Source organism: Xenopus laevis, chromosome 8L (genome assembly GCF_017654675.1).
Source record: "Xenopus laevis strain J_2021 chromosome 8L, Xenopus_laevis_v10.1, whole genome shotgun sequence".
In the NCBI taxonomy this organism is placed as follows: domain Eukaryota; kingdom Metazoa; phylum Chordata; class Amphibia; order Anura; family Pipidae; genus Xenopus; species Xenopus laevis.
Genome location: NC_054385.1, coordinates 24,875,222 through 24,901,080, shown reverse-complemented (window position 1 = coordinate 24,901,080; position 25,859 = coordinate 24,875,222). Strand labels below are relative to the sequence as shown.

At 38.8% G+C, this 25,859-nt stretch overlaps 2 protein-coding genes across 2 annotated transcripts; both read left to right on the top strand.

Moving 5' to 3' along the window:
• The first annotated feature begins 416 nt into the window (after window positions 1-416).
• On the top strand, window positions 417-12,231 carry LOC121396907. Its single transcript, XM_041572536.1, has 6 exons — window positions 417-797; window positions 3,882-3,926; window positions 4,286-4,383; window positions 5,445-5,592; window positions 8,078-8,219; window positions 11,766-12,231. The coding sequence occupies exons 1-6, from the start codon at window positions 646-648 to the stop codon at window positions 11,883-11,885; spliced, it is 705 nt and encodes a 234-aa protein (XP_041428470.1). The 5' UTR covers window positions 417-645; the 3' UTR covers window positions 11,886-12,231.
• Window positions 12,232-15,894: 3,663 nt separating this feature from the next.
• Window positions 15,895-25,154, top strand: renbp.L (renin binding protein L homeolog). The gene is made up of 10 exons (NM_001095914.1): window positions 15,895-16,161; window positions 16,701-16,776; window positions 17,608-17,683; window positions 18,271-18,443; window positions 19,048-19,272; window positions 21,771-21,852; window positions 22,094-22,269; window positions 23,344-23,475; window positions 24,084-24,171; window positions 24,815-25,154. Exons 1-10 carry the CDS (start codon window positions 16,058-16,060, stop codon window positions 24,892-24,894), a joined length of 1,212 nt encoding a protein of 403 aa, NP_001089383.1. The 5' UTR covers window positions 15,895-16,057; the 3' UTR covers window positions 24,895-25,154.
• Window positions 25,155-25,859: the final 705 nt, after the last annotated feature.

Here is a 25,859-nt window from a genome sequence, read left to right as displayed (position 1 = left end):
CACTATTCCTCTCTCAGCATCTGTTTCTCTTCATTCTGTCTTCATGCAGCAGTTGGGTGTCAGATGAATAATCCGATTTATCTTATAGGGGGGGCTTCCTTTCCTAGCAGATGTATTAGAGCTCACTCAAATAACTGATTCCAGTACAAACAAAATCGAAAAAAATAACTGCCTTTTGCACAAATCCTGCATGTAGAGAGACAGGATATCTGGTGATTTTTATAGAGTGAGCTCTAATATATCTTCTAGGGGGCAAAAGGAGCCCCCCATAAGATATATTGGATCTAAATGTCAATAATTATCTGACACCCAATTGCTGCATGAAGAGAAACAGATGATGAGAGAGAAATAGTGAATATAAACTTGATTATTTCAGAAATGGTACAGAATTTTTAATTGATTGGATTCTGAAAGTTTCTTATTTCAGTGTGCTGAAGCTTATATTAAATATCAATTTTTGCTATAGTTCCCCTTTAAGGCTGATCAGAGCTCAGTGCCGACTGGTTGCAGCCCAAATAGTTCCTACCAATCAGTTTTGATTGTATATTTTCCCAGCACACAGTAGTCTGACATTACTCATGTTAAAGACAAGTGTTTGGTTCTCTCTGCTGGGGATCCTGAACAGCGAGAGGTCCTTAATAATTAATGTGTACTGGATGCAGAAGCAAGAAGCCAGAGACAAATAGTGCACTCTGCAACTGGGACACATCCACTCCCTGGACTGATCCTGTGTCCTGCCCAGAGGGTCCAAGGATGTCACACACCCCAGAAGGGCCGAGTAGCCACGCCAAGATCATGTAAGTCCGTGCACCTTGTTTCTCCTTTTCTACAAGTGAGATACAAAATAATAACTTTAGTAGCGATGCCTTCCAGTTCCACAAGTGGTTAGTGGCAATTAGATCATTCTGTGGTGGCATAGCTTCTTCCTCTCTCCCATAATTCTGTTTGCTCTGTGCATAGTTGCTACTGGAATTTGTTGTGTTTTCGGCCATTAAATGGTTGGTTCGCCTTTAAGTTAACTATTAGTATGTTATAGAATGGCCGATTCAAAGCGAGTTTTCCATTAGTCTTTATTATTTATTAGTTATAGTATTTTTAATTATTTGCCTTCTTCTTCTGACTTTTTCCAGCGTTCACATGGGGGTCACTGACCAATGGCCAGATTTACATAGCAGGTGCCCCTAGGCATGCTGTCGTTCGTCGCCCCAGTCCCCTCCCCTTAATTCATGCAAATTTGAATCAGGTCTGGAGCAATAGGGATTGGCACATAAGAAACTGTAAAAAATATTGTATTTCCCAAGCATCCCCAGTGTTTATGAACCACTGTGGATGTGGTTGGGCAGCATGCCCCTCCCCTAAAATCCTGCCACCCTAGGCTCGGGCCTTGGTGGCCTTTCCACAAATCCGGGTATGCACTGATCCTATTTAAACAACAAATGCTCTGTAAGGCTACAAATATATTGTTACTGCTACTTTTTATTACTCAACTTTCTATTCAGGCTCTCTATTATGCATAAACCAGTCTCTTATTCAAATCAAAGCATGGTTGCTAGGACAATTTGGACCCTAGCAACCAGACTGCTGAAATTGCAAACTGGAGAGCTGCTGAATAAAAAGCTAAATAACTAAAAACTTAGCTAAAACTTAACTTAAAGGTGAACAACCCCTTTAAGAGAGGTGTTGTAAAAATTTAGCTAAATATGGACTAGGTCAGTAACCCGTAGCAAATCACATGGAGTATTTCATGTCACCTGTGTGAATGCAAACATGTTACTAGTTGCTATGGGTTACTAGACCTGATACACACTTTTATTACTTTGCAATAATTTATTTATGAAGGAATACTTGCTCTCTCTTCTTCTAAAAAGCTTTCAGTCATTCTTGTAACAGTTACTGGGCCCCACAGCAAAAAACCTTTTAGGGACCCTGGGGAAAGATTAACTGTTTTACAAACATTTATTGCAACTGTATACTTTTCAGGACCCCATCTTCATACCTTAAGTTTACAAGAAAATAATGCAAACATTAATTAAGCCTAATAGGCTGGTTTATATCTTAGTTGGGATCACGTACAATGTACTGTTTTATTATTACAGAGAAAAATGTAATACTTTTTAAAAAATCTGGATTATTTGGATAAAATAGAGTCCCATAATTCTTATTAAAATAATAAGGATAAAATAGGCCACGTGCCTAGGTAGTGGGAAGAGATGTAGTGGGCAGGAGTGGCAAGATAACCATTGTGTGGGTATAATCACAGGCTCCAAAGTAGTGAACATGGTCTGAACGTGTGCACAAGTTACAGGGCACTACTGACATCACACATAATAAGCCTCGCTTTGCATCTATTCAGATACTGATCAAATGTTGGAACACAAAAAGGTGCTTAAAACCAACAAAGTCTGAAAACCTCTGCCCTTGGTGACAGTGCTTCCATATGAAATGAACCCTGGGTGTTTTACAATCAGAAGAAAAATGCATGGCTTTATGTAACCAAGGAGTAAATGGCCTGCTATTGCGAGAACGTCTATCTGCAGTTACACAAAGTCTTTGAAACCAGAGATTGGAGAGGCTAGATCCATTATTAACTATCTAGTTTAGGTTTCCTGGACAATGCTTAGTCATCTCATTGATATAGGCACTAGAATTATGTATGAAATCCTACACTGTCTTTGCGATATAATTGAAAATTGGTGGGGGGTTCTTGTTATAATTAAGAAAGTCTTAAAAATTATTATAAAGATAATAATTATTATTGTAAATATATTTGGACTTATATATTGGCGATGGCCAAGTTGCAGTCCAGCTGTTGTCAAATTTGTAACATAGTAAGTAAAAAAAAACACGTCCATCAAGTTCAACCTTTTATGTCTAAACAGTATACAACCTGCCTAACTGCTAGTTGATCCATGTGGCCCTTAAAAAAAACAGCTTTGAATTCCAGTGTCCCTCCTCCAGCTCTTCCTGAACAACACACAGTATTTCTCCCAGAATCCCTGCAGACCACAAGCTGAACTGGAAAAAAAAATCCCTACAATTCTAATTGACATTTGGCCCCTCTTACTGTGGCCAGAGGACAGCAGGGGTGCACCATCCAGCTGTTCCCTACATTTCACAAAATTGTATTTAAAAAGATAAGCTTCTTATCAGTAAGTGTCCCACTATACCTCCTGTGCTCTCCAGCAGCCACAGACTTTGCTTCCTCTATAGTGGCACACCTGTGTTTCTTGCCTTCTCCAGTTAGTTGGGCCAACTAAATCCATCAGCAATTGCAAAAATTACCTAGTATGTGCAAAACCTTTAAGTTATTGTACATACAGCCATATACTACATCATGATTGGCTTTCAATGTACACAACAAAATATTACACTATGATGGAGGTGTGGCACAGCAGGAAGGTGCAGATTGTATTAAAGGCTTTGGAATATTTCATACATAGTGTCTGAAGAATAATTATTATTTAATCAACTTTATATACCCTGATTTTAAGCTTTCCTACTCTTTAAATCATTTTATGGCCCCACCAATGTATAACGGCTAATACATTTCCCTGATTTTACATTTTCCCAGATCCCCCCGAAAAGCCTAGGGGTATATTTATCAAAGAGTGAAGTTCCGCCACTAGAGTGAAATTCCGCCACTTCCCATTCATTTCTATGGGGTTTTTAAAGGCGTATTTATCAAAGGGTGAAATTTCACTTTCACCCATTGATAAATACGCCTTTCAAAATCCCATAGAAATGAATGGAGAGCTGCGAAATTTCACTCTAGTGGCGGAACTTCACTCTTTGATAAATTTACCCCTTAGTGTATTTTGTGCTGACATTTCTGCACAGCCATGTTTACACACTAAACAATTGCTTTTGTGTTTTCCCCACAGAGAAGAGTACTGGAGAATGAAACCCCCGGTTCCACCACAGTGCAGGTAACATGCAGTTAAAAGTACAGGAAAACATTGTGCCTGCTTTATTCTATGTTCTGTGTGCATGGGGGTAATAGTTTAATTGCAGTCCTGGGGTCCTGAGTTGGATTCCAGTCATGGGGGGCTGTGGCCAGGGCACTGTGGCACTGTGGCCTTAGTATTTTTCTTTTCTAGAATTTTTATTATTGATACCTTTCCAGGACCTCAGATGGGGACTAATGTACCAGCAAAGCCAACCAGCAAGCCAAACACAATGTTCCAGATACAATGAAAGTCTCTTCTCATGCAATTTCAAATATGGATACTGCAAATATCTGTTTATTTTATTTTAGCCAGCTTTCCCTTTTCTCTCATATTGGCAGGATATCCCAAGAGCTGTGGATGTGGGCTAAATGCCAGGTACTCGCCTCCCTGCGTCTTCCATTTGGCATAGGAACTGTAGTGCCCACCTTAAAGAAAGGTAACTTTTTCTGGCATACCAATAAAAGTAATTATAGGTCTTTTTTAAGTTTAAGATTTTAAAAAATAACTAAAGCCAGAAGGAGAGACCTTTAATGAGACAATTGTATAGTGAACACAGTTTTTTCTTTTTACAATTGTATAGTGCCCAGTAAACAAGGTAAATTAAAGTGTGCAGGTAGCCTTTGCTTATTAGGGTGAGGGTGGCACCTAAGCATTCCCTGGGAGACGGCTATGCCCCCACCTGCATCTTATAAACTGGCCATAATTTTTACCTGCTCCAGAATAGCAGTTAGTTACAGTGCTACCTGCTTTTGTCAGCCAGATAACTATACTATGCACTATTTCACTGACATCCTTGCAAAATATTAATGGGACACAGAAGTAGTACTGGGACTATGCTACCCTACCAAATATTATAAGGATATTAAAAGGTGGATCACCTTTAAGTTAACTTTTAATTCTAAGTAACTTTTTAACTGGTGTTCATTATTTTTATTTTTTATAGGTTTTTAACTTTTTCCAGGTTTCAAACAGGAGTCAGTGACCTCATAAAAAAACTTAAACTACAAATGTATTGCTATTGCTACTTTTTAAAATTCATCTTTCTGTCAATGCCCTGTCCTATTCATATGTCAGTCTCTTATTCAAATCAGTGTATGGTTGCTAGGGTATTCGGGACTGAAATTGCTGAAATTGTAAATGGAAGAGCTGCTGAATAAGAAGCTAAATAACTCAAAAACTACAAATGAAAGCCAATTGCAAATTGTCCTGGAATATCATTCTCTACATCATACTAAAAGCTGATTCAAAAGTTAACAACCCCTTTAAGTGCCGACAGAGTACTGCTCAGTTATTCTCCCATAGAAGAATGCTACTTGCTAAAATACAAACACTAACAAAAGAGTATTTTAAAATTCACATATAGCAATAAAAAAGCTAAAACAGTGCAAAATGACTGATATGTTTGTGGAATGCAATTTTCTTTTCTTATTCAGGGAATAGAACTATGTATATAAATATAAATGTGTAAGACCTGCATCTGTCCATTGTCTCACACAGCTCCAAGAGTGAGTAAGGAAGGCTTGTCAGACTCTGTGCCTGCTTCCACTGCCCCCAAGCTCAATTCACAGGTCAAACTTGATAACCCAATGAAATCTGCCCGTACTCACCAGGAACTGCACAGAGAACTGCTACTGACTTACAAGAAGTAGGTGTCTATGCATGAACATGAACATTAAGGGGCAGATTTACTAAGGGTCGAATATCGAGGGTTAATTAACCCTCGATATTCGACTAGGAACTAAAATCGTTCGACTTCGAATATCGAAGTCGAACGATTTAGCGCTAATCCTACGATCGAACGATCGAAGGATTATTCGTTCGATCGAACGATTAAATCCTTCGAATCGAACGATACGAAGGATTTTAATACAACGATCGAAGGAATATCCTTCGATCAAAAAAACACAGGCAAGCCTATGGGGACCTTCCCCATAGGCTAACATTGAGTTCGGTAGCTTTTAGCTGCCGAACTAGGGGGTCGAAGTTTTTCTTAAAGAGACAGTACTTCGATTATCGAATGGTCGAATAGTCGAACGATTTTTAGTTCGAATCGTTCGATTCGTAGTCGAAGTCGTAGTCGAAGGTCGAACTAGCCCATTCGATGGTCGAAGTAGCCCAAAAAACACTTCGAAATTCGAAGTTTTTTTAATTCGAATCCTTCACTCGAGCTTTGTAAATGTGCCCCTAAGCTTTTAAAGCAAAGTCACAGAATTTCTACACTTTACTTTCTTTTCTGCTTTATCTCCTTGAATTTTAACAGATCAGTGATCCGCTATATACCATTAATAGTACCTATAGAATACAGCAATAAAACTAAAAGCTTTTTATGGTCCTTGTGCAATAGATCTGCAGATTTTTAAATGGCAAGTTCATTATGTAGAGCCACTATTTCAATATGGGGAAATAAAGCTGCCCAATCTAATTGTGTGTATTCATATGATGTTCCTTTACTAGGTAATCAAACTCTGGTTTCATTGCCGTACTTTTCACCAGCCAAAATAAAAGTTCAGGCTGTATTATTAGCAGATACCATGGTAAAGTGGCCAGCATGGATCTTCCATCCAGTGCATTAGTGTAATAAAGCTATCCATAAATGCTCAGATAACCTATGCTAAAATTGTAGGGTTTGCCAAAAAAGTCAGTGGGTGGTCTGCTAAATGTGTAGAAAATGTGTAAAGAATTATTTTTTTTATCAGTTTTTAATTATTTACCGACACTTTATTCTTGGGTTCATTGACCCCATCTAAAAACAAATGCCCTCTCATATTCATATTCCAGTCTCTTATTCAAATCAATGCATAGTTGCTAGGGTAATTTGGACGCTAGGAAACAGTTTGCTGAAATAGCAAAATGGAGAGCACCACAAATAATAAAAGTGAAAATCAATCGTAAATTGTCGTGGAACGTCACTCTCTACATCATTCTAAAAGTTAATTTATAGGGGGACCACCGCTTTAAATACCTTTTCCTCAATCCAATGCTCTTACACCCAAGGGGATTGGTAAATTAGTCTCCCAGTATTATTTAGCAGGCAGTCCCCTAGTGTTATAGACTCCTAACTGGGGCTTAAAATACATTTAGGAGGGGGACCGGTTTCCTTATCCTGCTCAATGCTATGCCCCTTGATGTTCACACAGTGACCAGTAGATGGCACTGTGCTGAAGTATAAAGTCCTGGGCAGTCATGTGCTCAGGGTCCATTTTGTGCTAGCTCTGGCCTGAGCAGGCAGGCAGAGCTCATGTGGAACATAGACAGATCAGGTCTAGTAAGGATAGACTACTCACCTTAAGAGGTCACTCTAGGAGTGACAGATAGACAGGCTATTTAGCTGAGCATCTTGAGGCTCCTCCGAGGATTGTGAGTGGGATAATGTTCTCGGTAACGGTGCTCGATCTTGGTTACCAATTGTCCAGAAGTAGGGACTAAGTGTACAGACCTTGGGATGTAGAGATTCTCCTCAGGTTCCACTTAGGGAAAAGGCTGAAAGCTGGGTGTACCCCGAGCAGCACCTGTGTACATGTTCTCATCCCTGTGGGGACTGATACTGACCAATGTGAATATATGCCTATTCACTGCTGATGTATAATCCTGCTTGCTCTATATGTACACTCCATTGTGGATGCTTCAGTTTAATTAATATGTTCTCTGGTTAAGAACCACTGGCGCCCAATTATTTTACCCTGCACAAAGTTACAGTTACACTACACATTGCCTCCACACCATTTGCGAGGGCTTACCCCTCATCCAGAGCACAGTATAGGTTAGTTAATTTATAGGGGTACCACCGCTTTAAATACAGTTACACTACACAGTGCCTCCACACCATTTGCGAGGGCTTACCCCTCATCCAGAGCACAGTATAGGGGTGAAGCTTGTAGAAAGAAAACTATGCACCAATTACTTTAGTGCTACAAGTATATAGACTTTAAAATGGGCTGGGGGCAATGCCCTATGTACAGTAACCTAAGATGAAGCATGTATTGGAGAAATGGAATGAACTATGTTGTGAGATGATAGGAAAGAAACAGTATGCCTTTTTTAGCAGCAGTTTGTCAGTTTTGCAGCACTTTAGTTTAAATGTTCACCTCATCATTTCACACATTTTCATATTCTGCCTCCCTTCCCCATAGAGGCCTTGTCCTGCACAGTAAGCCTGAACTGCTTCAGGTTCTGGAGAAAAGAAGGACCCATTGGAAGGATGGGCAGAACCCTGAAGTACACTGCACTCCCTTAGAGCATGAACTGCAGAAATGGCAGCAGCGGCGGGAGGAGGTATGAACTGTAACACTCACTAGTAGGTGTTGGAAAAATGGTTTTCTAAAATGCATTACCATGTCAATATATATTGGCAGAGCAGAACTGAGCATTTTGTTTAAAATGGAAATGCTGTGTTGCCATAAGTATGAACCATTCCCACGATTCTAAATGACAGGTCAACTAATGAGCTTCTAACATGCTTCCTGAGCTTTACAATGTCTGTAAGAAATATATCAAATCCTAATAACGTAAATCAATGACCCAGACTACAGAGTTATACTAAGACTCAAATCTTTCTAATTTTTTTTTTTTACTAAAACAAATTTGACCTACTTCCTATTCACGAATTTACCTAATCTATCAAAAAATCAGGTAGAAAAGCGGGAAAAAGTCACATAAAATCATTGTGCAAGTTTTTCGATTTGACATGTAAATTGTAAAATGTTTTGATTTGACAACCGAAAAACTTTTTCGAATTATCGAACAAAAACCAGCCTGAAACCCTCGAAGATCATGAAGTCAAGAAACATCCGACATTTCTGTTGCTTACTTTATTTCTGTTGCATCCGACTTTTGACGCCTTTGTTTTTGTACAGCGTGTCGGATCGCGCGGGAATCGCCCATGGAGTTCCTCCCTATAGCTTACAAAACTTTCAAGCAGACCGCAACTCTGCTTTCTTTGTTTGGCTGGTGGGTAGTGAGTGGGACCTAAGTAAGGAAATTGAAGCCCTCGTTACCTAATAATAATTTATACCACAAGATCAAAGCAAAGGTCTGACCAAGGTCCGTACAATTACGATTATGAAAAATATGGAGAGGGAAAAAATACCCCACTTGACCTATTATGACATATAATTATAATTTATTCCATTAATTTATAATTATGAACTCATTTTTCTATTTATTTATTTATTAGAATTAATTTGGGAATCAAATGGATTTATTAATTACTGCACAGCACTTTAGATCCTTTTGTACTATTTATTTAGTTTACTGGTGAATTCTTAAATGAATTGGCGCATCAATTGAATCAAGTGATTGTTTTTTAATTAGAAATATTTATTAATTCAAGGAATTAATTGATATCCTTGCACTGTACTTTAGTTACTAAACTCAACTGTAAGCACCTGCACTTTATACACTAATTAGGTGGATCAATTAGTGTTATTTGGAATAATCAATTCTCTATTTTAAGCTACTATGGATGAATAGGGGAGTAATAGTTGTGAAGTGACTCTTATATGTCATAATAGGTCAAGTGAGTACTTTTTCCTCTCCTTATGAAATTGCAAACTGGAGAGCTGCTGAATGAAAAGCTAAATAACTTTAAAAAAATGTCTCAGAATATCACTCTCTACGTCATACTCAAAGTTAACTTAAAGGTGAATAACTCCTTTAAGAAAAGATGGAAGATATAAATGGCCAAGAATCATTTTACCTATGCTCTTCATTCTGAAAACTAGACCATGATGCGTGGGAAGCTCACAAAATTTTAGGGGCAGCTTGCCACCAAGGCACATCTGTATTCATTCCATTGTTTTAACACAAATCTGATTTTACCCACAGCTATCCAGTATTTTCAGTGACTATTTGTTAACAGCAAGTGAAGCCAATTATCTACACATAGGCGGAGGGTGATTTTTTTGTTTGGGTAGGCTAAGTCTAATGTTACTTTAAAGGGATACTGTCATGGGAAAATTTTTTTTTTTCAAAATGAATCAGTTAATAGTGCTGCTCCAGCAGAATTCTGCACTGAAATCCATTTCTCAAAAGAGCAAACAGATTTTTTTATATTCAATTTTGAAATCTGACATGGGGCTAGACATTTTGACAATTTCCCAGCTGCCCCAAGTCATGTGACTTGTGCTCTGATAAACTTCAATCACTCTTTACTGCTGTACTGCAAGTTGGAGTGATATCACCCCTCCCTTTTTTCCCCCAGCAGCCAAACAAAAGAACAGTGGGAAGGTAACGAGATAGCAGCTCCCTAACACAAGATAACAGCTGCCTGGTAGATCTAAGAACAGCACTCAATAGTAAAAACCCATGTCCCACTGAGACTCCTTCAGTTACATTGAGAAGGAGAAACAGCAGCCTGCCAGAAAGTATTTCTCTCCTGAAGTGCAGGCACAAGTCACATGACCAGGGGCAGCTGGGAAATTGACAAAATGTCTAGCCCCATGTCAGATTTCAAAATTGAATATAAAAAAATCTGTTTGCTCTTTTGAGAAATGGATTTCAGTGCAGAATTCTGCTGGAGCAGCACTATTAACTGATTTGTTTTGAAAAAAAATGTTTTTCCCATGACAGTATCCCTTTAACAGTTTCTTCACCAATGATTTTTCACTGGCGGAGAAATAGCTGATTCAGTCCCATATCATAAGCATTGGCAAAAGATTTAATTCACCTGTATGAGGACACAGAGGATTTTTGTCTGAAAATGCCCTACAACCTGAAATCTGTCCTATACATGGACTGACTTAATAATGCTAGAGATGCTGTATTTTGTATACTAAACTTAAACATGAACTTACTGCTTAGGAATCGTTATAAATTATCAAAACAACAAAAAAAGTCAAATAATATCTGCTAGAAGCTGAAACAGCAAGGCTGATTAATAATCATAATATGTAGACTGCACTGGGTCCTGTGTTGTCATGTAATCTAATGTGGATTTAATACGAACTTTCTCCAACTCTGCAGAACCAATGGCTGCCGCAAAATAATCCTTAAATGAGAATCCCATTTTATCTGTTTAAATTTGGCTCCATGATATTTGTCATGGTGTTGGAAACATTAAAGGGGATGTAAAGGCAAAAATAAAATCCAATACAAATTTGTACACATTCGCCGACTGCTTTACAGGGAAACAAAGCTGCTGGAGTTCTGCACGGCTGTGAAGTATGGTGGGAGGATCTTCCCCTACTGTTCGAAAGTATGATCATTTCCCTGCAGAGCAATTAGGGACAGCCTGACGTTTCCTATCCACAGCAGACAAAGCAAGTAAATGAAGGGAGGATTTCACTGCATACAGTCAGCTTTCTTAAAAAAAAAGTAGACATTTTTAAATTAAAGTATACTGGACATAAGTTTATTTTTCATTAAAGTAAAAATTTGATTTTTTGTTGATGCTGATGGATTTTGAATTGTTGATGATTATGGATTATGAAACTGTCTAAGCTGCCTCCCATTGACTCGAATAGAAACCACCCTACACCACTGGTACAGGCCTGAATGCACATTATAGATACCACCTTGCATGTACTTATTAGCTGGTAAAAATTACGCTAATATTACTAGGGAAGAGATAGGAAAGCAACCTTAATTCTAGCAGTATCTTCACTGCAACATCTCAAGTGTAAATATTACTTAGGAATAATGAATAGAGTTTTGCTTTCATTAGTCAGTTTTCTTTGAATTACTGATTGTTTACTCCAGAGTAAAATGACTACAAATTTCTCCATTCCTGCCTAATGTACTCTCTATGGGGGTCTGTGGACAGATTTGTCAGATGTTATTATAAACCTTTCCTCTATCCTTAACCTGCTTGTCTTTTTATAGAAAGAACAGAAAATAGTCAAGAATGATCTGTCAGGGGTCCATGAGTTTCTGCGTGTCAGGGACAATCTCCGAAAAGCCACCCCAAGGAACCTGCAAAGCCCCCCAGAATCAGTACACTGAATGTGTATCACTCCTTCCCACATCATATGAACTTACCTTCCGTGGACACATGGAGCAGGCTCTTCTATGTGACAAAGAGGAGAAATGGGACTGGAGCCCTTGCAGACACTTCCCTGAACAGGATGTATTATTTCTCTTTGATCCACAAATACTAAAACTCCTATCCTACATGTTATATCTGTACCATTATATGCAAAATCAACCAAAAATACCATCCTTTCTATATTTTTATCTTTTTGCCCTATTAATAACATTGATATCAAGCATTATTTTTACTGTGGCCTCATGCTACCCTGAAGCTTTGCTTAAAGGGAATGTCAACCCAAAAAACTATTTTTGTCTATAAAATGTACAATATAAATTAATTACAATTTTTCTCTAAATTATTTTTCGTCTAATAATAGAAAAAAATAATTCTAAGCAACTTTGCGATATACATTCATTAAGATTTTTCATGGTTTTTAAGTTATTTGTATATGTTTTGCTATTGAAAGCAGTGTTTGTTTGTCCCTTTCTATACTCTCCTGGTGGCTCAGACTGTTGATACCATATAAGACAAAGCAGCTGGGGGGAACTAAGAATTTTGCAACATTGTTTTAAAAGTAACAACCAAGAGTTAAGCAAATGCTTTCAAGCAATTGTTTTTTTTTTTTTTTACAATTACAATATAAATGTATTGTATATTTGTAAGTTGATTAGAATTATGTTTTCTTTTATTAGGCAATTTTTTTGGGGGGTTGACTTGCCCTTAAGCCAGGCCATCACTAATGAATTCCTTCTTTGGTAAACAAATCTAGGACTATATGAATTGACCCTACATAGGAACTACACTTTGCTTCCCGTCTCTCTCCAACCTTACCCCTAGCACATAACCAGGTACCTAGCTATGTTTCTGTATACAGTTTTGCTGCTGCAAATAGGCCCATTATTTATCACACATGGACTATTTAGTAATTTTTTTCTGTTATTAAATTGTTTGTTATTAACCCTTCCTTCTCAAAACTTTTCTGTATAAAAGCGTATTTTCACTGGCATATTTGAGCAAAAACCTGTGTGTTTTTACTTTTAATTAAAAAGGCCCTGGTGTCATGTTTCTGATGGAATGCACACAGAAGGGATTAAAGGAACTTGGTTTACACTATTTTACTGTAAATCTTATAAATCACATTGTGCTATGACTGTGAAATTATAATCTCATCTTTTCACTTATGAAACAATGACCTCTGGTGGGCAAATGCTCATGAAAATAATGAGCTGGATGGTTGCTTGTCCTTCCAAACTGCCATGCAATAATTTGTTCAAAGTGACTACTACATATACAGTAGGAGAGCTCTTATTATAAAGAGTAAGAAAATCCACACTATGAATGTGTGCAAATGTTTCTGTGCTGCCATTAGCCATGTAGGATGGAAAAATTATTATGTGCGCACTGTTGGGCAGGTGCGCACTGAGGTGGAAATATAGAAACTGTAGTAAAACTGAAGTTGAAATGACTGCATATCTTCATTTTAAGACACTGCATAATAGTTACACATATGCCTTTAAAATGTTTTAAGAAAAATTCCATGTGTGGCTGTATGTATTTCAGCATAGACCCTCAAACTGCATCACTCAAAACAGTGGCGTTACTGTAGAGCAGTTAACCCCAACCAGTGGCTTGTGAGCCACCCCTTGGATGTTGTTCCCAGTGGAGCAGGTGTTTATTTTTGGATTCTTGGGTTGGAGGCAAGTTTTGGTTGCATAAAAACCAAGTGTACTGCCAAACAGAGCCTATTGTAGTTGCCATTCCACATAGGGGCTACTAAATAGCCAATCACAGCCCTTATTTTGCACAACCCATTAACATTCTTTATGCTTGTACTGCTCCCCAGCTCTTTTTACATCTGAATGTGGCTTATGGGTAAAAAAGGGTTGGGGAACCCTGGTGTAGAGGAAGTGGCAGAACCCGCGGTTGCAGGGGGGGGGGGCGGAATGCAGGTTCTTCTTCCTCTGTGGCATTAAGACATCCCCCCTCTGCAGCTGCAATGTTACCTACCCGGTGGGAGCGGCTGGGGAGCAGGGAGACATAAGTGGGCCACACAGAAGGTTACTGGTTAAATTAAGGAATGTTAGCCTTTAACATAGTATTTGTATCTGTATAGAGAACTGGCTAAAAGATAAATCACAAAATGGAACATTTTCTAATTGGACCAGTGTTGTTAGTGGGGTACTGCAGGGTTCTGTACTAGGTCTCTTGCTTTTCAACTTGTTTATTAATGACCTGGAGGCGGGCATTGAAATTACTGTTTCTATTTTTGCAGATGATACTAAATTGTGCAGAACTATAGGTTCCATGCAGGATGCTGCCACTTTGAGTGATTTGTTGGAAAACTGGGCAGCAAACTGGAAAATAAGGTTCAATGTTGATAAATGCAAGGTTAAGCACTTTGGCAAATATTATATGAATCCACTAAATGGCAATGTGTTGGGAGTTTTTCTTACCCGAGAAGGAAACAAGGATCTAGCGGTTTTTGTAGATAACATGTTGTCTAATTCTGGGCAGTAATAAATGAAAAGCCGATAACTTTTTATGCAACAAACGGGGTGATCCCAAGCTTTATTCCATGGTGCTCTTGACACAGTTCAACAGATCAAATGTTTTGGGACCGCATGGCCCTTCATCAGTAATTCTGGGCAGTGTCATTCTATGGCTACTAAGCATTTGCATTTGCTTTAGTAGCCATAAAATTAAGGGATAAAATCATAATTATGCCTCTTTATAGGTCCCTGATAAGGCCTCATCTGGAGTATGCAGTGTAGTATTGGACTCCATTCCTTAAGAGGGATATAAATGAGCTGGAGAGAGTGCAGAGGCGTGCAACTAAACTGGTTAGAGGGATGGAAGACTTAAATTATGAGGGTAGACTGTCATGGTTGGAGTTGTTTTCTCTGGAAAAAAGAGACATTACAGGACATTACAGACAAATAGCAGGGGACCTTTTTACCCATGAAGAGGATCACTGCACCAGAGGACACCCCTTCAAATAGGGTCGGGCTGCTGTCCCAGGGGCCCTCCTCCTGCCTCCCTTGCTGAGCTGCGCAATTTTTTTTCTGCGACCGTCCGACAAAGGGAGGTTGCGGCACAAAGAAGTTGGGTGCGGATCTGGGCTGGCAGGGCCCACATGAGCCCATCAAATTTTTTACACGCTGAGTGGTAACGGCGCGCCGGTGACACGGCAGGGGGGTGGAGGGGGCCCTGGACAGCAGCCTCGGTGGGCCCCAGGCCCCTCAGTCTGACCCTGGGTTTGTTTATGGATGCTGGGTTTAACTTTGAGGTGTAGAACTTGATGGAGTTTGTCTTTTAAACCCGATTGAACTATGTAACTATGTAGCCAGTGCTAAACTGAATGTAAATGTAAAATAGTATCAGTATTTGTGACTGTCTAACTTGCATCTGTCTGTATGTTGCTGAACTACAACCTTCCCAGATTCCCGCCAAACACTGAAGTCTGGAGTTTATATTAAAAAATAGAAATGCAGGTATGGGATCTGCTATCAATAATACTTGGAACCTGGGGTATACCAGATAACGGATCTTTCCATAATTTGGATCTCCATACCTTAAATCTACTAAAAATTATTTTAACATTAGATACTGTATATTAATAGGCTTGTTTTGCCTCCAATTAGGATTAATTAAATCTTAGTTTGGATGAAATTCAAGGTAATGATTTATTATTACAGAATTTGAATTAATTGCTGGAGATCGCCTTCCCATCATTTGGAGCATTCTTGATAATGGATGCCATACCTGTATTCAAAAGGTTAATCTGTTCAAGTTTATTAATGGCTAGTCTCGATTTCTGTAAAGGTAACATTTGCCCAGCATTGCCTTTATTCACCCAGCTGATTCAGAGAACATTCTGTGAATATTTGATTTAGATTTGTCATATGACCCAAAGTCAGCTGACTGACTCTGGTCCATCTGGTTTCCTGACTCAGCTGCTCTCCAAGTAAACAGGGGGAAGCAGCCAAGCAAAAGATAGAGAGGGAAGAGGAAGAGAGAGACGTGTCTCGTGCTGCTGAGTGAGAATGGCTGGAAGGCAGCACAGCTTCTGAAAGCAGAAACATCCAGCCCTGAAAAGACATAATTCAGTGGAATATATTGGGAAGCAGACCAGGATAAAGGAAGAATGACTGAAAGAGAGCGCCTGGAAAAATGGAGAGAGCAGATGGGAAAGGAGCTGGATAGGGTAATGGGGTTTTGGACACAGCATTCAATGGACAAGGATTATGGGTAAGGAAGCTTCAGAAACATTATATTAATGTCATTTTTATAACTTTGATTATAAGCTATTCAGGTAAATGACACTTCTTGTAGATCTAGAATATGTGAAAATACAGTGATCAGCACATACACTAAACATGCCAACCTTCCTCTATTAGAGTGACAATGAAATATACTTAATTCAGGGCTAAACATGTCAGCTCAGCCCTGCTTAAAAGGGGAAAGCAAGGTATGAAAGTCTGTTCCATCCATTTATGTATACACCATGTTGTACGATGTATTTAAAGGAGTTGCTCACCTTCCACGTTTTTTTTGGTTTCATATAGTTTCTAACCCAGTGATATTGCTGAGCTACAATTCCCAGCTTTGTCTCTTACTGGGAACTGATCACAGAAATTTTGGGTTTCAGGGTCCCATTAATTACAGGATCCCCTATAACTGCATCACCTGTATCCCACTGAAAGCGGCACTAGACTATACCCTTCAACATCTGTTCTTCACCATTCTCTGCTCTGGCTTACTCTGCTTATTTTATACTGTATATCTAGTGGTTTCTTCACATGTCTGGCTCAGGATGGAGCTGTTTATGATGACCTCAAGTACATCTGGCTGCAAGGACGACAGGTAGTATGACTACAGAGCATATGTATGCAACTCATTGCTTATCAGAGGACTGAACTGCATCACTGTGTAGCCCATTCCCTGCCAGATCTCTGTATTCCTATGTAACACATTCCAGACCAGACAAGGCACATTTACTCTAGGTTAAGATGTTTTGCTGGTCCCTTCATGGTGCCAGGGCTGGATTTAAAATCATTGTGCCTTTAGGCCCCCCCTGCTGCTCGCATCCCCACTGCCACCCAGCTCGCACTTACCCAGGCTGCTCACACCACCCTCCAACCACCAGTACCACCAGTACCACCACCCACTCCTATATGATTTTCTACACTGGGGACTGGGCAGGCTGGAGATTTAAATGTCTTCGACACAGTGCAGCTGTGGCCAGTGGTTAGGATTGCCACCTGGCCGGCATTTTACCAGCCCGGCTGGTAAAAATGATGGTTGATCCCAATGTTATTAATAGGGGAAAAAAGATAAATAAATAGGAAGGCCGGTATTTTTTTTCCAGAAAAGTGGAAATGGTTGGCATGCCATCCCAGATTTCTGTAACCCTAAGCCATTGTGGCCTACATGGTGCTTGATGTTGCCAATTCCAAACTCCAAACCAGTTCCAAACCATAATCTATAAATGTAAAATAAATTGGTATTTTCACAAAGGACTTAATTTTCCTGTCATTAGTGTATAACGTTTTCATGGCTGAGTCCAGCTGCCTGTGAGTTTTTATCCCCCTTTATGTTATCATGCTTTAACTCCTTTCCTACATTGGGTGTAACATAACTACTTTCTTTGCTCTGTAGTTATATTGTGTCTCTTCAGTCTCATTTTGTTTCTAGGTTTGGATGTACTGCCGCCTTTATAGGAAAGTGCCCAGATTTCATCAGCAGGAGATACTTAGTGCTGCTATAGCAGGTGAGTTTTGGGATTTCTAAATATTATTTCAAATGGGGCTGTACTCACTCAGGCACGTGTAGGCGCCGAACGCAGGTTCAGACGCAACATGCTGCATTTTTCCTGCGTTCGGCGCCTACACGCGCCTGAGTGAGTACAGCCCCATTTGAAATAATGACTTGCGTCTATTCCTGCGCTCCCCTGCGGCTAAACGCCAAAAAACGGAACGCAGGGGAGCGCAGGTCAAAACGCCAGTGAGTAAGAGCCCTAAGAGTGTATGCAGGGGCGATCCTGGCCCCTCCACCACCTGAGGCAGCAGCAGTTGCTGTTGCCCCCCCCCATCACCGGAAATACGCTCTTAAAGTACCAGGAGCAGCATTTTTGCTGCCCCTGGTACCTAGTGGGACGCTGCCATCTGAGGCAACTCGCCTCATAATTTTGTTCAATAAACTATGAGATATAATGCACAAAACTATTAGCCATCAATGAAATGTAGGCTGGCTGCAATACTGCTTATTTTAATGAAAAAAAAAATAGACACTGTTTACATAATTTTGAGCATAAAGTTATCTACCTCGTTTACATCTACAATCTCTCCTTTTTGGTAGGTGGTGAGTTTCTATTGTCTTATGCTTGCCCCAGTGCTCATTCTCTGAAATGTGCCTTTGTGGTGACAAGGAATGGGCAAGCAGTGAAAATTCAGCGCACCATCTTTAGTGAGTGTTTCTATGTTATGGCCATGGATGAACTCTGGAGAACTACACACGAGGAGCGGTACAAGGTGAAAGATAGATGTGGTGCACCATCTTGTCAGGGAGGTGCCAAATATAGTAGGTGCTAGGAGGTGTCATGATTTCATGAAGCTCCAACCCCCTCCCCATGTCTCCGCGGTACCACTCCAACAGTGGTTTCATGTATTTACATTTCATGCTTGCACTCTTTAAACAATAATACAAATAAAATAAATAAACAATAAAAATGTTACTATCTATATGCAAAATATTTAGATACTTTAGTGTTTATAACACTATAAGGGACCAGGGTTATGTAATAAAAGACACTAAGTTTGCCCTGGAGCAGTAACCCATAGCAACCAATCAGCAGGTAGAATTTAATTGTCACCTGTTTGTACCTTTTATTACATATGGGGGAAAATGCCTAAACTACTAGGCCCCAGAGCAAAATCATAGGGCCCCCAAACTTCAAGAAGTTGATTATTTTTTTCATTTTTCAATGTGGTCAGTGCATTACCTAGAGTTCTTTACTGTTCTTTATATTGTACTTAAAAAACAAGCATTGTCGTGCTTTTTTAAACGTGGTTAATAAACAAATATATATTTTTGTTTTCAGTCATAGTAACTGCCCTTTTATATTGACTGTAACAGAAAGCAGCACATGAGATGATGGTTCAGATTGTTCATTGGGTGCGAGTGGATCCATCAGGTTTGGGGAGAGTAGAGTTGCCTGGCGCTGCTCAAGTAAATGCCATGGCAGTGCCAATGATGCTACTGAACTTGGTGAGTCAACTGTGTGAGGGGGATGAAGAGATGGCCAAAAAATATGAAGAAGTAGGAACATGGAGTGTGAAGATGATCCTGCAGCATCTGCAGGTACCTATGCATTAATGTATATATACATATCTGTTTAAGCAAAAGAGAGCCCCCAGCCCAATATAGAGAAACTTCCCACAATATTTATCATTCTGGCAGATGATATCAGTAGCCCTTTACAATCTTTTCCAATATTGTTTTAAAGGAAAACTATACCCCTGAACATTGCAAGTATAAAAATATATTGCATTAAACAGCACACTACTGCATCAAAATCAAAATGATTCTTTCCTAGCAGTTTATGGCATTGAATAGTCCTAAACAGAAAACTGCCATTTTACATACCACCCCCTGGTCTGTATGATATATATGATATATAGTTGTTGGAAGCCAGCACAACTCATCAAATGGTGAACGTTGCCTGGGTGCAATAAGCCCAATGAGTAAGTGTAGAATCAAAAAGGTAGCTCGCACTCACAGCTAGCGTTTCGGCTAGCACTCTAGCCTTTCACTTTGAAAAAGGCTAGAGTGCTAGCTGAAACGTTAGCTGTTCTTTTTGACTAAATAAACACCTATAAACCTTTCATAGGACCTGTGAGTGCAAGCTACCTTTTTGATTCTATCTATCTATATATATATTGCTAACCCCAATTCAATATAAAGTCCAAAAATAAAAGGAAGCACTCACGGCATAAAGGTTGTTAGAAGTCCTTTACTGAATCATATAAACATCTACGCGTTTCGGTACCTCAAGGGACCGTCATCAGGATGTGAATGTTTCAAATACCAAGTGAACCTAAATACCCCCCACCCACATCAGACCCTCCCTTCACAGCGTGCATCATTAATGAGTTATACATCAGGTGTAAAAAGTGCACAATTAGTCGACCTCATGCTGATAAACTTGGTAAGAGCATGTTTTACATAGAACAACAAGTGCATTCAAAATGAATGTGTCCATTTAATGGAATCCATGGTTGCTATGAATAAAGTTACATAGCGATGATACTGATTATGTTGTGTGTCAAGTGTGGATCAAAATCAACTGTGACAAAATATTGTCACTTCAGTATGCTAAAGTGATCGAGTGCAATAAATATAGTGCATCAGACAATAAAAGTGAACATTAATCCTCCCTAAAAATTCTAAAACCATGGATAAAACCAATCTCAACTACATCTGTATGGAAACTCCACATGTTTCCGCAAAACAAATGGATGGTTCAAATCTAGACAATTTATAACTAGATTAAACAGACTCCATTCCTTTGTCAACCAAATTTTAATTTTAAACACTATATTTATTTAATTTCAATTTAAAGGGTAAGTTGCTCTCAATTATAGCTATAATTTACCTGATCATCATGTTAGAGCCAATATGCAAAAAACATCGCAACCCATGGTTAAGACAAGGGATTCAATCCATTATCAATTATTTCTAGTTCTTAATTACTTATATTTATAATAAATATTTTATAATTGAGAGCAACTTACCCTTTAAATTGAAATTAAATAAATATAGTGAGACATGAGGTACCGAAACGCGTAGATGTTTATATGATTCAGTAAAGGACTTCTAACAACCTTTATGCCGTGAGTGCTTCCTTTTATTTTTGGACTATATATATATATATATATTTATATATATATATATATAATATATATATATATATATATATATATATATATATATATATATATATGCACAAAATGTCTTAAATATATTGATAATAGGTTGAGTGCAGAGGACCTCTTGTATTTGTCTATTTTGTGGTCACAGCTTCATTGCACCCCCGCCTAATGGTTTTAAAAATTAGTGGGGAGCACAACTTTTCCTTGTTTGTTCTGAAGGTAATAGTTATCTTTTAAAGTCTTTAAAGGACTGTCTTCTTTTAACATAATGTAATAAAAGTGAAGATTTTTTTAACATTTTTTGGAATCCCCAGTGTGCATCTATATATTAAATGAAAATTATATACCAATATGGTGAGATTATTTAATAGGTCAGGTCACTTATTACAATTCAAATTATCTGTTTGTACTGAAGGTATAATTGTCCTTTAAAGTCCTCAAAAATGACAGGGCCCTTTAATGTTCTACGCTTAGAACCCCCTTACGGCCACACTGCTAAACCTACTTAGTGAGACCTGTACCCTACACCAATTCCTAATAGCCACCAAGCTTTATTATCTTACCATCTGCGACTTTGTCCCAAGTGCACTAAACCGTTAACCTATTAGTGATTATTTGTGTGGCCAAACTGCATAATAAAGTATTGTTTTTAAATCTTGGGGCAACTTTGGGCTAATCAGATAGACATTTGTTTATCATTGCACTAAGTTGCCATTGAATGAGCAACACCATGTTCAGACTGAGACTGAAAATAGGCCCTGGCATTTCAAGTATACTGAGCATCAAAAAGCCAACACGAGGCCCAGTAAGAAGAGTCTATGGTAACTTACAGCAGCCTTTCTGGTGATTGCCAGAATATACAGATAATTGCCTAGTTATAACATATCAGTTTACTGGATTCACCCTGACCTTCCTGCACTCTTTTAGCGAGATGGAAAAGCTATTTTGGAGAATGTATCTGAACAGGGACAGGAGCTTCCAGGCTGCCTTGGGAGACATCAGAACCCAGGTACTGCATTGTCCTTCTATTACACTGCAACACTATCCTTGTGATGAGCTTATTCCAGTGGCATAACTAGTTAACTAGCACTCATAGAAGATACTTCAATACCTTTTGGAAGGTCATGTTTTTTTCTATGCATGTAATGGCATTTGGGATCATTCGGGGACCCACCCATACTTATTTTCTCCCCTACAGTCTGAATTCTCCTTTGTTTTACTCTGGTGTACTCATTTGTTTTCCTTCTCAGGTCACGCAATTGAAGCAGGTTGGTTTCTGCTGCAGCATGCCATTGCTCACTCTGACGATAGCTTGGTGCAAACAGCAGTGGAGAAATTTGTAATGCTTCCTTTTCTTTTGGGGTGGGACCAGGAGTATGGGGGTCTCTTTTCTTTTCAAGATGTTGATGGACACTGCCCTACACAGGTAAATGTCTTTGAACTGGATATGAAAGTAAAGTGATGATATTTGCACCAACTATGATTTTTCACTATGGTAACATAGTAAGTTAGGTTGAAAAAAAGACACACACCCATCAAGTTCAACCTTTTAACTCTATTTTAACCTGCTAACTGCTAGTTGATCCAGAGGAATGCAAAAATCCACATCTGAAGCCTCTTTCCTCAGAGGGGGAAAAATTTCTTCCTGACTCCAAGATGGCAATCGGACCAGTCCCTGGATCAACTTGTACTATGAGCTTCCATAACCCTGTATTCCCTCCTTTGCTAAAATGCCATCCAACCCCTTCTTAAAACTGTCTAATGTATCAGCCTGTACGACTAAATCAGGGAGAGAATTCCACATCTTCACAGCTCTCAATGTAAAAAAACCCTTCCAAATATTTAGATGGAACCTCCTTTCTTCTAATCGGAATGGGTGACTTTGCAACGTGTGGAAAGACCTACTGGTAAATAAAGCATTAGAGAGATTATTATATGATCCCCTTATATAAAGTATTTATACATAGTTATCCTATTACTGGTCAGTCATATTACTGGCCATGCAGTGTTTTTTATTTGGTTCTGTATAGATAATTTGAGTGAAAGAATACCATTGGGGTGTTCCTCACAAAGAGAAATGATTTGCATTTTGCTCAATGACAATTTAAAATACATTTTGTCTTTTTTTATCATCTATAATATGGATATGTAGCTTAATATGGACAATTACATAAGTAAGAGTTGAGGTTTTCTCCTAGGACTATAATGGTCCTGTTTTGTCTGTTTGTGTTGAGAATACTAAAATACAAACCATTGTTATTGCAACAGCAAAAGACAAAACTTAACTGTACTGGAAATAATGTTTTAATCATATATTATTAAGTTTTTTGTATTTTGAAAAATGGCAAAGGGTTGCACTTTCAAAAGTAAGTGGTATATACATATGTGGTGCTATGTACAATACTGTATATAGTCTCCTTCTGTGCTGTGTCTAAAGCTGTTTGAATGGACCAACATATTTGGGAACATGACGTTTTAAGAATCTTTGCATTTATCTCAGCTGGAGTGGAACATGAAGCTGTGGTGGCCACACACGGAAGCACTTATTGCCTTTCTTCTGGCCTATCAAAAGACTGGAGACCAACGGCTTCTGGAGCATTTTGAAAAAGTCTGCGAATATGTATTCAGCCGGGTCAGTAGGGACATAAGGGGTTTTACATTCATGTCTTGTTACACTGGTCTTAGGATGTCCTAGGATCAAACTCACTGCCCAAAACATTACTGGCTCAGCGCCGTGGGATGGGGGCTTAGTGAAGGACATGGCTGATTCAGTGGTATCAGAAATTGGTTTCAGGGTATCTAAGGAACAATGGAATGAACACCTTCAAATTAATTTCAGAAGAAGTAATTATGAAGTATGGAACCACAGTCCAGTTAGCATTTGTTGACTGAGCTGTGAGTCTGTGGCATCTTAGTCCAAAGAGATTTGCATGGTCATCATATTAACAACTTGATTTTTAATATGAGCCAAGTTGGCCACCTTTAAAAGCACATACATGAGCTGTGCCATATTCAAAGGTGAACTGAATGATTTAGAAATAAAAATCCCCTTTTTATATAGACATCAGACCAGGGATTGGCAGTCTATGGTCTGAAAAAAAAACTATAGGAGTCCAATAACCTACGTCAGATGAAAAGGCAGTAAAATTCTGGGTAGTGTAGGTATTATTTTCTTTGTTCTTAGACACAATGCTTTATATGTCACCTATAATATTTATATTCATCCTTCCTGTTCTTCAGTTTTCAGACCCAGAACAGGGGGAATGGTTTGGTTACCTAAACAGAGAAGGTAATGTGGCCCTTACCATCAAAGGTGGACCATTTAAAGGTGAGTGGGATGCAGCTCTACAATACGGTATATAGCTATTATGGGGCCACATAATAGTTAGTTTGGCACTCTCCCAGTGAGGGAACAGGTTCTTAGTCCATGGTCTACTTGTGCACTCAACTGGTCGGACCCACCAACTAATTAGAATGGGACCAAAATAAATGCTCACCTAAATAATCCACAAAGGCCCGGGCCTAGGGCAGCAAAGATGTGGCTGGCCATCTGAGAATCTGCCAGTCCAGGCGGTCAGCAGCAGCAGAGGGGGTTCGGTGAGGCAGTCAGAGTGCTAGCAGGGGGGGGATGGGAAGTGCCGACTTTGTGAGGGGTGGGTGCGAGCAATGGGGAATAGAAATCTTGCCTTGTCATTATTGTCCTACAGGAAAGAGTCCTTACATCTGAGCCATTGCCTGCTCTCTGCTGTTGTTCTGGATGAAATGTCCCAGTGTTGTATTTAGAGCAAGGTGCAGTTCTTTGAATTCTATTTTAAAAGAAAACAGCAATCCCCTTAGGCAAAGAACAAGAAACACTTTGCCCCCTGCAAAGAATGGGGTCCGTGCTTTTCCCTTGCCATCCCAATGATAGTTCTGAATAGAAATGGTTTTGGCTTGTAGTTAACATGCATGGTAAATTCTCTTTCTTACAGGATGTTTCCATGTTCCAAGGTGCCTCTATATGTGTGAGGAGATACTCTCCCAGCTTCTGGATGCAAAAAACAAAACCTGAAATCTGCGCCTTAGGTGTTTACTGGGCATTGCTTTATGGATTTATAAGGCCAAGCCATGAATCATTTTGTTGCTGACATTCTAATCCACTTCATTCATCGACAACTAACAAGCTAATCAGTCAAAACCAGAAATCTTTTCAACTTATATTAAAAAAAAATATATAACTACCTGTCCTATGTTCTGGTTATTTTAATAAGCTGTTTAATTTACTGTTCATAATATAATTACATCATTCTAAAAATAAACATCAATCTAAAAGAAAAGTCTGTTTAGTGTTTTAGCTGCTTTGCAGTGGCCTGGGTAAGAGAAAAGTACCAAAATTCATTATCATACTGAACAATGTATTTATTAGCACTGAATAATTAGCATTGCATAACTCAATATAACACTCCTATATAAGTGTCATGCAGTAGGGAAAAATGCACCTTATTTGCAGAAATGTTCCTACTAACTAAAGAAAAAGCACAGACAATTCTTAGCTGTCTTGACGTCTATTAAGATAGGTACAGTTTTCTGAATCTAAAACAGAGGGATGCAAAACCATAGTGTGATTCTATAAAACAAGTTTAATAAAAACATAGATACCTAACTAGCACTAACAATATGCCAGACAACGAAAGCCTCTCAGAATTCTACCATCTCTGGTGTCTGATTGTTTGAAAGGAATCCCTATATCTGCAGTTTCATGTATGGTCCTCATGTTAGTAAGCTGGCTTGTTCATTGGAAAGATGATATAAACCTATGTGTTTTGTAAGCTAAACTAACTTTCTCAGGGTTAAAATAAATGTGCAATCACATTTATTACAGTTTTTGGGAACCTTTGGCTTTTATGTTGAGCACCATGTGTTTCAACTTGTACTGTACTGAACAGCTCAAACGACTGAACTGGGAGCTTTCACCTTAAATTCACCTTTAGTATGATGTAGAGAGTGACAATTTACAATTGTGTTTAATTTTTTATT

What these genes read in the sequence shown, in the direction of transcription:
- LOC121396907 (XM_041572536.1), top strand. Translation starts at nt 646, where the DNA reads ATGTGTACTGGATGCAGAAGCAAGAAGCCAGAGACAAATAGTGCACTC. An exon ending in CCGGTTCCACCACAGTGCAG is followed by an intron (nt 3,927 to 4,285) that starts GTAACATGCAGT and finishes TCATATTGGCAG; the next exon opens with GATATCCCAAGAGCTGTGGA. An exon ending in CTGCTACTGACTTACAAGAA is followed by an intron (nt 5,593 to 8,077) that starts GTAGGTGTCTAT and finishes CCTTCCCCATAG; the next exon opens with AGGCCTTGTCCTGCACAGTA.
- renbp.L (NM_001095914.1), top strand. Translation starts at nt 16,058, where the DNA reads ATGACTGAAAGAGAGCGCCTGGAAAAATGGAGAGAGCAGATGGGAAAG. An exon ending in TCTGGCTGCAAGGACGACAG is followed by an intron (nt 16,777 to 17,607) that starts GTAGTATGACTA and finishes TTTTGTTTCTAG; the next exon opens with GTTTGGATGTACTGCCGCCT. An exon ending in ACTTAGTGCTGCTATAGCAG is followed by an intron (nt 17,684 to 18,270) that starts GTGAGTTTTGGG and finishes CCTTTTTGGTAG; the next exon opens with GTGGTGAGTTTCTATTGTCT.